Source organism: Plecotus auritus, assembly GCF_963455305.1.
Source record: "Plecotus auritus genome assembly, chromosome: 1".
Classification (NCBI taxonomy): Eukaryota; Metazoa; Chordata; class Mammalia; order Chiroptera; family Vespertilionidae; genus Plecotus; species Plecotus auritus.
Genome location: NC_137770.1, coordinates 146035655 through 146049671, shown reverse-complemented (window position 1 = coordinate 146049671; position 14017 = coordinate 146035655). Strand labels below are relative to the sequence as shown.

At 37.9% G+C, this 14017-nt stretch overlaps 1 protein-coding gene across 1 annotated transcript in view; it reads left to right on the top strand.

The window, feature by feature from the left end:
- The window catches only part of MALRD1 (MAM and LDL receptor class A domain containing 1), a gene marked incomplete at its 5' end in the record, with an annotated part of 676620 nt that extends 672356 nt beyond the window's left edge, over window positions 1–4264 (top strand). The window contains 2 exons of the mRNA XM_080679375.1: window positions 223–298; window positions 4144–4264. Coding sequence (XP_080535501.1) covers window positions 223–298; window positions 4144–4224 — 157 coding nt within the window. The 3' untranslated portion in view covers window positions 4225–4264. The remainder of the gene's footprint in view (window positions 1–222; window positions 299–4143) is intronic.
- Between the last annotated feature and the right edge of the window lie 9753 nt (window positions 4265–14017).

Here is a 14017-nt window from a genome sequence, read left to right as displayed (position 1 = left end):
TTCATTGGCCACAGTGGGCCTCATAACGACCTGTCATTCTGGTTGTTAATGGTGTTCGGTCGCTGGCTTTTTACATATGTAGATATTCATAAAAATATGTATGCAGACTGGACAATGTGTCTTGCAAAGATTTCTACCAGATTTTTACCTAAAAATTTACTGTGATATATTTCAATACTTATTCTTTTCTCTTTCTTTTTTTGCAACCCCATGTGCTTTAAGGAAAACTAAAGGAAGTGTTAATTGTGCATTTGTTAATCCAGTGTATGGGAGTTGGAGCAACTCAGAGCAATCAGAGGTAAGAGATAGTGGTGAACTGTATTGTTTCAGAAGCAAAAACACACACATACACAGTGCTGTTTGAACATGTTTTACTAAGAGGAGCGATTTCATCTGAGGGTAGAAAGGAGTTTCTGTCTCTCTAAATGTGCTATGAGAATTTTCCATTCCAGGACAGTTTTAATCTGCTTGTAAAATCAGTTCACTGTTAAATGGCTTTGTGGCCACTGTTCATACTCAGAGAACTGACAAATCTGGAAAATATCTGTTTCACCCACAGAATGTTAGTCAGCGACTCACAGTTAACTACTCATATTTGACTGGTTCAAATATGACTGTTCTTCATATTTTATTGTCAAAGACAAAAGGGAGGATGGCATTCTGTGTTCTCTTAGGTAGGTGTGGACAATGAGGGCCTTTACCTGAAAACTCAGAAGATAAAGAAATAGTGCATTACATCTTTCTTGGCCCCTTTTAGGGCTACTCCTTACTAGCATAAGAAGTGGGCTAGAGAGAAAATGGCAAGTAAAATCTTTCCCATCCTTTTCTTAAGTGGGCAATAAGAGCCTTCTTTTGGGTATAAAATGGGATTAGCCATGACACATCGCTTTCTATCTCTGAAAGCTTCCTCACATCTGATTTTAGAAATGTTATATAAAATTTAATCTCCTGTCAAAGTGAGCATATCAAAGTTTTTAATTTTCCTCCATTATTTTTTTATGAAAATAGGTCATGAACAGTTTGTTACTGTTCTTGAAAATAGTAGCAAAGGTATCAGGTCAGGTGGTTCTGGTAATTTTGAGGCTTTGTTGGTGAGGCTGAAGTCTAACACAACCTTTGACTTTTTTTGTTTTCATCAATTATGACGTCATACACACTGTTAGTATTGTTTTTGTAGGATTGAAAACAAGGAGTAAGATATTTCCCAGAGCACAGAGATAATTAATTTGGGTGGTCTGTCAAGTCAATCAAGACATCAAGTAAAAGTGATATGTATTCCTACTTAATGGGTAATAAATAAATAAGTGCATGTTAAAGAAACCAAATGTATCTTTTTGACAAAGTAGGAAGGTATAATACAGAGTGTCCCCCAAAAATGTATGCACTCTTTAACAGCTGGTAGTGTTATGCCCAGATTTCGTGATCCCCAAAGACCACCAGGGAGCCGAGTCCGATGCAAAAGCAAAGAGCCTTTATTCGAGCTAGCTCGAGCTCAGTCCCACAAACACACACCGGCACAGCGGCAAGGTGGAGAGAGAGAGAGAGCTTCAACAGGACAAAGGTTTTATAGGGGTCTGGGGCAGGGGGAGGGTCCCCTGAGTTGGCTGACCCCGATTGGTCAGTTCCAGGTCACCTGAAGGGACTAGCAAGGCTAGGTCCCCTACCCACACAGTTTTCCCAGGCTTGTTTGGATGGCGGTTATCAGTAAAATGAGAGCAACCTTTCATAGCTTACCAAGAAGTCTGTAACTATTTACTGAGATTTGCTCTACTGAGAATTTGTCCTTCTGCTCTGTCTCTCCCTTAGAGATTAAGAGGAACAAAGAATACATTCCTCTTGACAGACCTCCTATTCAGTGTTTTGTGTATAAAAGGCATTATGCAGTTAATAAACTTGCTGCAGTCTCTCGATGACCTGTAGTCCTCCCGATCCCGCTCTCCTGTCTTTCTTTCTTTTCTCAATTCCCACCTCCCTCCCTCAGCCCGGTTCAACCTGTCAGGCTGGCCCTAGCACCTGATGGGTGAAGGAGCATGCTATGGTATAGCCCAATTTGGGCCTAGCTGCTTTCTTGTAGTTTTTCTCGGAAGGGAGGTTATTCTGGGGACAGGATGAAGGGCCTAGCACAAAAATGGAGTCTCTGCCCTTTCAGTAGCTCAATTTTGAAAATGAAATGGATTTTAATAAACACTGCCTTTATAATTATTCAAAGTGTATGCATACATTTTTGGGACACCCTATTTATACCTATTTTCATTTTTATTAAAGAAAAGAAATTGTAATCTTTTTATCTTTAGCTTAGCTTAACTTGTAGTACCTGAAGGAGAAAATTACATAAGAATTAAATGTAGTGTTTTAAATTTGGGATTTTAAATATTAATATCTCATCAACTGAAAATAATTAACTGTATGCTCAGAAGGTGTTATGTGTCCTTTACTTTGTACTGAGAAGGTGGCTTCTCTGGTGTACAGGAAGCGGTCCATTTCAAAGACCCTCCTTTCAACATGATTTTAAGATGCTTTCTACTATGTGTACCTATGGCAGGGCGATTGATGACTCTAGCAAACCTTGGAAGCAGTTTCTTTTTATTTTATTTTCTAATAAAAATTTCCCTTTCACATTCCTTTTTCCTTCCATTACAAATGGCTAGAGAAAAAATCCTGTAATTGCTCTTGACCTTTGTTGCTGTTTTGATTTCTATATTTTCAGAAACAAATGCCCTTGTATTAATTAAACTGTTTCTTCACTGACATTATAACAAAGAAATAGATTTCTCCAAAATACTCTTCCAAACACTCAGAGAAAATTCTCATATTCTGATACAGAAATTGAGATAATTGTATAATTGTTCCTGCTACCAAATTCAACAATTATCAACCCATGGTCATTCTTTTTTTTTTTTTTTAAATATATTTTATTGATTTTTTACAGAGAGGAAGGGAGAGGGATAGAGAGTTAGAAACATCGATGAGAGAGAAACATTGATCAGCTGCCTCCTGCACACCTCCCACTGGGGATGTGCCCGCAATCAAGGTACATGCCCTTGACCGGAATCGAACCTGGGACCCTTCAGTCCGCAGGCCGACGCTCTATCCACTGAGCCAAACCGGTTAGGGCCCATGGTCATTCTTGATTCACTTCTACTGCCACTCATTTTCTCCACCCACCAGAGTGGTGGTGGCGTTTTCAGATTTTATTTTCTTTAGAGCAGTTTTAGGTTCACAGCAAAATTGAGCATGCAGTGCAGGGAGCTCCACACATGCATAGTCTCCTCCATTGTCAACATCCCGCACCAGAGTGCTACATTGTTAACAACTGATGAACCTACATTAACTTGTCATTATCACACAGAATCCATAGTTTACAATAAGGTTCATTTTTGGTGTCAACCAGAATGTTTTTAAGCAAGTTCCAAATGTCATTTAATTTCACCTATAAAGACTCAGCTGCACATTTAAGGGATCTAACCACAGTATCTCACCTAAACATTTAACAATGTCCCTTGATACCATCAAATATTCAGTCAGTATTCAATCTCCCCCAATTGCCTCATACATAAGTAGGGGCATTTATATTTGTTGTTATTGTTGCTATATTTTTTTTAAAAAATCAGGATCAATATAAGATAATATGCATCCAAATTGTCAGACTTGTCTCTTACGTCTCTTTTAATCTCTAGGTTCCATTTTCTCACTCTTATATTTTTCTTGCAATTTATCTGTTAAAGAAATCAAATTGTTGGTCCAATGGAATGTCCCAAATTTTAGATTTTCTAATATACTCTGCAATTGGTTGTCTCTTTTATTGTTTTGTGTAACATGTCTATAATAAATACAGCAGACTTAGAAAAACCAGCACCATAAAGAGTAAGAGTCAAGATACGGACAACTACATACCCTCCAGCCCACCAGAGGTGAGGATGAGGCAGTGGCTGCTACGCACAGAAGACAGGCACACACTGAGACTAGACTGGTGCCAGAGGTACAGGCAGTGTAGCCTGGGAGTGAGTGCTGGGGAACTAGGGATGTTCCACTTATTACTCCAGTGGAAAATCATTAAAAACTTCCTATATTCTTCATGATCTGGAAAGAAGTCTCTTATTTTAATGCCTAAAATCCTATTCTTTTCAATGTGTTTTTCTTTAGAGTTCTACATACTCCTTCTCAAATCCATTATATGGCACAACATCAGGAAGCCTGCAGACCGTATCTAATCATCTCAAATAGTATTGTCAAGATCAAGTATTATCTAGCATGTATGGTATATAGAAAATTCCAATCTGTCAAATGTGATACAAACTCATCTTAAGCAATAGTAAAAAATAAAAGTTTATTCAGAATACTACTGTAATCATTACCTTTAAGAATAAATATTCTCACTAAATATATTGAATGGTTTCATGGAATTTGAATCAGAACCTTATCATCATTATATATCTGAATATTTTAATAAAATGTTCTACTTAAGTTTCTTGTTTTCCTTTGATTTTTATCACCATTATTAAAATAATTAAATAATTCATTATTAACATAATGAATCAAATTGTTTCAGGTCCTGAGTAATAGAAGTTTTAAAATGCTTTTTAGATTCCATAGAGCTTAGAAACAAAGGTGAACTATCTCAGCATACAAACTAGCAGGAAGGAAAAATCATAGTAATCCTAATCAATGCAACTATTGTTACAGAAGACCAGAGAAAAACCAAGCTTAGAGAAATGGAGCTACACTTTATTATTATTTTAATATATTTTATTGATTTTTTTACAGAGAGGAAGGGAGAGGAATAGAGAGTTAGGAACATCAATGAGAGAGAAACATCGATCAGCTGCCTCCTGCACACTCCCCACCGGGTATGTGCCCGCAACCAAGGTACATGCCCTTGGTTGTACCTTGATCGGAATCGAACCTGGGACCCTTCAATCCACAGGCTGACGCTCTATCCACTGAGCCAAACTGGTCAAGGCTACACTTTATTATTATTACACCGGTGGGCTCAGAGAAAAATGTCTTTCAAATTCTGGGCGAAAACATGGAGGAAGCTTTCCCTATTTATACTTTTTCCAGTTCTTTGTCTCCCAGATAAGGGTTTTTCCGGCCCCCTTTGCAAGTTCTTAAAGAGCCCCATGTGCTGTGTCCTTCAGACCACAACTAAAGGCCTGGCCTGGCACCAGCACTGATAACTCCGTCTGATAGTTTACGGCCTCTCTGAAATGGGAGTAGACAAGTCTTGCAGACCAGACAATTAAAGGGGCAGAGAGACTATTGGCTAATAAGAATGTGTATTAGGTTAATGCTACAGGTTCAGATTGCTAGACCGCAAAAATGTCTCAATTTCCCCATCACTATGAGTAAAATTTATTTCTGACTTTTGGGAAAAAATTTCATAAAGTATTGTCCTAAACTTGACTTTATTTGAATACTCATTTAACACATCTTAATATATAGCAAATCATTATGTTATATATTTTAAACAGATACAATGTTATATGTTAACTATATCTCAATAAGACTAGAAAAATGTAATTCTTCACTATAAAATAATTTGTATTATTGAATGCTAAGAAATTTGAAAATCTGGATAAAAATGAATGATTTTCTAGGGAAATGGCAGTTATAAAAATTGATTTGAGTATGACAAAACATGGAGAAATCAAAAAGCACTGATGGCTTCAAAAGAAATTAGTTCAAATCTTATAGAAATAAATTTCTATGCTATTTGAACTGTTCTAAACCATCATGCCCCTTTCAACTATAATGCATGTATTGTACTGTTAATAAAACTAAAATATGAATGTAACAAAGAAAAAATAAATTTTGACTAATTTTTCATATAAAAATTTATTCAAAAATCCCAGGTCAAATTTTAGCTACTCCCAGGCAGGCCGAGTTCTATCTCATAGGAATTTACATCTTAAGCAAAGATACATGAGAACGGAAGATGGTTGGACTGAAGGCAAGAGAACCTGGAAATGCCTAGAAAGATGGCAACCGACTCCCATTACTACAATGTTCAAGGCAACTCTCCATTCAAATTGTTCACACATTCTGGAGGTTCTGCTTTTATTTATTTACTAGAGTCCTGGTGCATGAAATTCTTGCATGAGGGGTGTGTCCCTCAGCCCAGCCTGCACCCTCTCCAATCCAGGACTGCTGGCTCCCAACTGCTCGCCTGCCTGCCTTCCTGATTGCCCCTAACTGCTTCTGCCTGACAGCCTGATCACCCCCTAACCACTCCCCTTCCAGCCTGATTGATGCCTAACTGCTCCCCTGCCAGCCTGGTCACCCCTAACTGCCCTCCCCTGCAGGCCTGGATCCCCCCCAACTGCCCTTCCCTACAGGCCCGGTCGCCCCCAACTTCCCTCCTCTGCTGGCTTGATCACCCCCAACTGCCTTCCCTTACAAGCCTGGTCCCTCCCAACTGCCCTCCCCTGCTGGCCATCTTGTGGTGGCCATCTTGTGTCCACATGGGGGCAGGATCTTTGACCACATGGGGGCAGCCATCTTGTGTGTTGGAGTGATGGTCAATCTGCATATTACTCTTTTATTAGATAGGATTTTTTTAAATGTTGTGAGCTCCCTGGTATCTTTTCAATATATCCTTTTGTTTTCCCTAAGTTGGTCAGGGTCAATTTCTAGCAACCAAAGAAAGCCAATTGAAGCATAAATCGGGGCTTACCTTAGTCAGCTGGTGCTGCAATAATAAAATATCTCAGACTTGTGGCTACAACAACAGAAGTGTTTTCTTACAGTTTAGATCTGTGAAGTCCAGGATCAAGATGCCAGCAATGTAAGCTCCAATCAGAAACCTTATCTCTTGGTGAATAGGCCAACTCACTGTGTGCTCACATGACCTCTTCTTCCCTACATGAGGGAAAAGAGCTGGAGAAGGAAGGTCTTATCTGGTGCTTCTTTAGAGAAGGGCATTAATCCCATACTGTGCCCCCCCCCCCACTTGTGACCTCATCTAAACCAAATTACTTTCTAAATGCTCCATTTCCAAATACTATCACATTATCGGTAGGGCTTCAATAAGTGAATTTTAAAGAATACAAGCATTTCAGCCCTTAACAGTGCTGTTCTTCGGGACCTGCAATGATTTCTTTTGACATTACTAGTTCATAGATAACAATGGGTATGAGAATATATTAAGGCTGAAAATATAATAGAAAAAGAATGTAAAATCCAAATCCTAATTTAGACAATGACCTGTGATTGTAGACCAAGAATGGATTAGGAAATTTATTCATTCAAGTGGTTAATAATTTCTTTACTCTTTTAACAGGTGCATTTTGCATATTGTCCATTACTATGGATTAATTATATTAATTGAAAGTTAAGTTCTTTTTAAAAAATTGATTTCAGAGAGGAAGGGAGAGGGAGAGAGAGATAGAAACATCAACAATGTTTATTGATTTCAGAGATGAAGGAAGAGAGAAAGAAAGAGCGAGAGAGAAACATCAATGAGAGAGAATAATTGATCTGCTGCCTCCTGCACACCCTCTCCTGGGGACCAAGCCCATAACCCAGGCATGTGCTTTTGACCAGAATTGAACAGAGGAACCTTTAGTAAGCAGGCTGATGCTCTATCCACTGACCCAAGCCAGCTAGGGTGAAAGTTAAGTTCTTAAAAAATCATTAAATTAGTATAAAAATATCATTATTTTGAGAACCAAGATGGGGATGTAGGTAAATGCCTGTACTCGCCGCCTCCCACAACCACATCAAAATTACAATTAAAATACAGAAAAACCATCATTCAGAACAACCTGAAAGCTAGCTGAATGGAAGTCTTACAAGCAGAGAAGTAAAGAACGAAGCACACAGAGACTGGTAGGAGTGGTGGAGGTGCTGAATGTGCTTGACGTACACCCACATGTGCTGATTTTTTAATCTAGAGGGAGATCTTCTCAGGGGAGGCCACTTGTGAGGAGCAAGGGGTCCCAGCCCTTCACCAGACCCCCAGCCCAGAGTTCCAGAGCTGGAAAGAGAAGTTCCCATAACTACCAGCTATAAAAACCATCAGGGATTGTGGCTGAGTGACACAGATGCTGCTGGGGATGCAGGTGTTCCTTTTAAAGGGCCAGCACACAAACTGAACTTACAAGGTCCCACTCCATCTGAGCTCCAGTGCCAGAGTGAGGCTTTGGGGGACCCAGGCACATATGAGGAGAAACTGGATTGTCTGACATTGGGGCAAGAACTTGGGGGCATCTTTCTCTCAGATGGAGGTGCTTGCAGGGGTTATTGTTCCTATGCTGGGATCTCCCCTATTGGTAGCAGGACTGACTGGAAACCATATATGTTTGCTCTGCCTTAATGATTCACTGAGACCCGGCCACATCCAATTTGCAACCCCACCTAATCTCTTTGCAGTGGCTTTTGCATATGAGTGGCCTGCCCTTGCTCAGGCTTCAGACTTTGCTAAAATCTCTCAAACAAGCTGTAACTGCATCAGCATGCTCCAAAACTATCAATAAAAGGCCCAAGACTCAAGACCCTGTACTAGCACAAGCCTGCCTTGCTTCAAAGCTGGGCACCTCCAACCCCAATATAAATAGCTCTTGCAGGGTGGCCCCAGGCAGTGGCTGACTTTGCACTTCCCTGGAAGCCCTAAAGCCAGTGCACTTAGTGGACAGTTTCAGACCATAGCACATTACAACTCTACACATCCACAAGTGACACACTCAAGGGGAAGACTCAGCAAGCACCAAGGCCCCAATGAAGCATGTCCTGCTCCATATGGGTGTTTCTTGCACATCAGCTCTCCCACTGTTGCTGCAGGTCCTCAAAGCCAAAATCCTGGAGGTCAATTCCTGCCAGTGACACCAACAGCAATCAAGGCTCAAGTATATGACTATGTACACAGCTCACACTGGTATGCACCTAGAATGCCCAGTTTAGGTGACTGGGGAGGCTAAGCCACTGGGCCCTACAACACACTCTACCAATTCCAAGAGAAATAGCAGCTCTACCTAATACATAGAAACAAATACAAGAAAACAGCCAAAATGGGAGACAAAGAAACATGTCACAAATGAAAGAAATGGAAGCAAGCAAAGTTTTGGAAACAGAGTTCAAAACCATTGTTATAAGGTTACTCAAGGATCTTCACGAGACTTTCAAGGATCTTAGTGAGAAAATCAAAGACATGAAAAAGGACCAGTCAGAAATTAAGCATACACTAACTGAAATAAAGAATAATTTACAAGGATTTAACAGTAGAATAGAGGAGTCTGAGAATCAGATCAAGATGTGGACTATGAGGTAGCAAAAGCACCCAATCAGAAGAGCAAAAAGAAAAAAGAATCCAAAAATATGAAGATAGTGTAAGGACCCTCTGAGACAACTTCAAGCATACCAACAGTTGCCTTATCAGAGTTCTAGAGGAGAGGAGAGAGAGCAATATATTGAAAACCTATTTGAAGAAATAATGACAGAAAACTTCCCTTACCTGGTAAAATAAATAGACTTACAATTCCAGAAAGCACAGAGAGTCTCAAACAAGAGGAACCCAAAGAGGACCACACCAAGACACATAATAATTAAAATGCCAAGGGCTAAAAACAAAAAAGCAGCAAGAGAAAAGCAGTTAGTTACTTACAAGGGAGCACCCATACAACTGTTAGCTGATTTTTCAACAGAAACTTTGCAGGCCAGAAAGGAGTGGCAAGAAATATTCAAAGTGAGGAATAGCAAGGACCTACTCTACCCAGCAAAGCTATCATTTAGAATTGAAGGTCAGATAAAGAGCTTTACAAACAAGAAAAAGCTAAAGGAGTTCATCACCACCAAACCAGTATTACATGAAATGTTGAAGGGTATTCTAGAAGAAAGAGGAAGAGGAGGAGGAGGAGGAGGAGGGGGAGAAAAAAAAGAAGAAGAGGGAGAAATAAAAAATATGAACAATAAATTGGCAATCAATACATATCTATCAAAAATGGAATCTAAAAATCAAAATAAACAAGAAATGTAATGAACAAAATAAACTGGTGAATAAAATAGAGTCAGAGCCATGGAACATGGAACAGACTATGAATCTCGGAGCAAAGAGAGCAAGGCGTGACGGGAAGATAGTAACCAAAGATCTTACCAATGGACACAGATAGTAGGGGGGTGAAGGCCTGGGGCAAGTTGGGAACTGGGTGGAGGGGGTGAACGGGGGAAAAAGGGGATATCTGTAATACTCTCAATAAAGATTTTAATAATATATATAATTATTTTAATAGATTTTTATAAAGCATTCTGGCATGTATGAGATTGTTAGAACAGGATGGATAAAATTAACATTCATTAGAAACTTTTAATAATATAAACTCATAAAAAGATAATTAATACTGAGTTTATAAAGTTATTAAAAGTATTTTTAAAATAAAGCATGAAGAATCACAATAAATATTTATTTGCCAAAATTTCACAGATTTGATTTAATAGAATAAAATTTCACTTAACTTTGCCAAGTTGTGTTTGTTCCCTACAAACAATTCCACTTAATTTTGGCTTGCCTAGTACACATTCTGTGATGAAGATTTGGAGATATGTTATTCCTCAGAAATCATTTTAGAGTGCTTTAGTTTTGTTTCAGGAGCAAATATGCAAGGTTCTGAACTGTATTAGACTTGGAAACTAAGTAAAATAAAGGTCTCAATATTGTTCATTATTAATCTACACAGTTTTTAATAAATTAAAGTTATTTAATGCCAAATTAAAGCAGACTTTTGATAGGACTCAACATTATGATCATATTAATTTAAAGAATGATAATCATTTATGTCAGTATGCCACGAATTCATAGTAGTTTTCCAGGTGCAGTAGCAGGAAATGTATCCATTTAAATAACATTAATCCTGACTAGGTAGGTAAGTAGCACAATCAAGTCTATGTATAATTATATTCTATGTCTATACACAGGTATCACATTATAGGAGAGAAAGGAAATGTTCTTATGTCTAGATAATGTGCAATTCAATAGAGAGCTTTGTAGAGATGGTGCAAACTACTGATACAAGTTGAGGACTCACAAGAACAACATAGCAGTAGATACAGATGTAGATATAGATAGGTATAGGTGCAGATGCAGATGTGGATATAGATGTATGTGTAGGGTGGTAAATAGATAGATAGGTAGATGATAGATCCAGAGAGAGGGAAAAAGATCATATCCTTCTGGTTTGGGTCAAATCTTGAAATTGAGGCCTAAATCCTTTCTTTGGATATCCTCTCTTCAGTCTTCCCAGATTGGATTAAGAGAGCTTCACCGTGGCCATCGTAAAGAGAAGCCACTTCTCCATACCTTCCCAGGTGAGCCAAGACAGGAAGTGATAACATTCTTACGTTGTCTCCTCTATGTCTGCGCAGTTCTAGCCCATTGTGTAAGCTCTGCTGCTCAAGAAGGACCCATTGTGACTGTCTGGTGACAGACCTTTTCCCTACAGGTAAAGAATATTAAGGATGTATGGAGAATCTCAAGAGCAATTTCTCGCAAGATTTTTTTCTTTTTAATCTAAAATTGGTTATTTTACATTCTTAATAATGTGCCTATTAGATAATCGAGCCCATCTTTAATAAACTTGTACACATCTTCCTACAAAATGAATCCCCTGGAAATTTTTAATTAGAAAAAGACCTTGGGAATTCATTTTCTAAGGATATTTGATGAAGTACACCATACTCAGAGATTTTGTATTATAAAATGAAATAGAATAAAATATTTAACATTTTCATTTAAAATTATAAATGTTAGCAGAAGAAAGGCGTGCAAAGTAGCCAGTGCCCTAAGTATGGAGACGAGGCAAAGCAGGCATGTGTCAAGTAGGATTTTCATGATTTCTGAAAACGAATTTCAAGATTCTCAAGAGTACTAGACATTTTACTCTGAATGGACACCTATGTGGCAGATACCCATTTGCAGTTCCCTGAAGCATTTGCATTTCTTCACACTTAAGGGGTTTGCCAGATATAAATATGAAAATAAGCAATTTCTAATTCCAAGGACTGCCAATTCAGCCCCTGGTATTATACATTTCAATGCTGGATCATTCACTATTGCCACAGTAAGTAAAACTAATTCTTTGAATTGCATTACTCATTTGCTGCACATTATATTAACTGCAGAACCACCTACCACGCTAAAATGCACGTCCAAAAAGGAGACGATATCTTTCCCAGGAAAGCCTTCCACAGAATGATTATGTCTATCTGCTATTACAGAAAAAGCTTCAACAATAGGCACGTATCACTTCTGTGCAATCCAGCTCCAGTCCTTCTATGATGGATGCATAATAGATACTATTGTGACTGTTCCAAACATTCTTGTTCTTCTTCGTCACTTCGTATCACACCATGACTGGGAAGACAATGAGCGCATTGCTGCCTTTGAAAAGCTTTGATCTACTGCAGCATCTAGAGGCAGAACTGAAAACAAAGTAAGGGAGATGGAAAGAAATTTCAGAAAACCAGCTCAGTCGCTGCTCATTTCCATGCAGAGCATAAAACAATCACCAAGCCAAACATTAGAATGAATGTAGTTCAATTAACGCAGGAAAAATGGTCAGCATTTGATATGTTTCTATCAATTTTATTACAGCAACAACTATAATTGGGAAGTTATAGGAAATCTTGTATTAGGATTAAAAGCTCAACTTTTTAATGTTTTATTGGAACTGAATGTGTTTTATGACAACTAAAAATATAAACATTATCTTTTCCCTACGTGTTTTGGATCCAAAATATCATTGTAAGAATGAAGTAAAAAGTATAAGAAACAAACACTATTCTTTCTTCCCCTTTAAAGTCCCTGTTATTGCCTGGGGTTCTTCATTCTGTGTATAGATTTTTCAGTGGTGTATTTGAAACATGATGCCCTGGAAGGTGATGGTATAATGTGAGATTGTTTTTGCTACCATAGTAAAGAATGGAAAGTAGAATACGTGAGTTTATTGCTTGCTATTTAAAACAAAATGCTCTTAAGCTTTCACTACTATTTTTGGTAGTGGTAAGAGTATCTATAGTAGTAGAACAAAATATTGTCCACATTGTCCACTAGATTTTTTGCCATATTAATCATAGTTATTTTATATTTGAATTTGTATAGAGACTACAGCATGAAAAGATAAACTTTACTGGCTTTAAGATTAAAGATTTACATTTAAAATATTTTTGTATTTTCAATTTATAACATATTTTATAAGAAGAGAACATCATCTTCATTAATTAACAACATATTTTTTAAAGTATGGCATATTTGCCTGGCCAGCATTTCTCGGTGATTGAGTGTAGACCTATGTACCAGGAGGTCTTGGTTTGGTTCCTTATCAGGGCATATACCCAGGTTGCAGTGTGCAGGAGGTAGACGATCAATAATTCTCTCTCATCATTGATGTTTCTATCTTTCTCTCCCTCTCTGAAATCAGTATATATATATATATATATATATATATATATATATATATATATAATTTTTTACAGAGAGTAAGGTAGAGGGATAGAGAGTTAGAAACATCAATGAGAGAGAAACACCAATCAGTGCTTCCTGCATGCCCCCCACTGGGGATTAAGCCCGCAACCAAGATACATGCCCTTGACCAGAATCGAACCCGGGACCCTCCCAGTCCATGGGCTGATGCTCTATCCACTGAGCCAAACCAGTCAGGGCTAAAAATATATATTTTTAAAAGTATGGCACTTTTTATTCTAGAGATTTCCCATATTATACAGGTAAAGTGTTATATTATTTTCAATGATTATTGTATAGTGTAGAGTATACATCAATTTATCAAAACATCAAATGTCACTTCATACATAGTGTAAGAACCTTCCTTTTTCTTCCTCTTAATCCTACATGCTATTTTTTGTCATGCTTCCTAACATCAAAACACATTGTCACTTCTTCTGCATTATGTTTTAAAGCAACTAAAATTATGAAAACATCTACGATAATTTACCATTATTTTTATATTTAAAAATATAAGTACACTACATTATTTATCTAGGTAAGTCTCAATTTCTATCATATTTGTCTAAC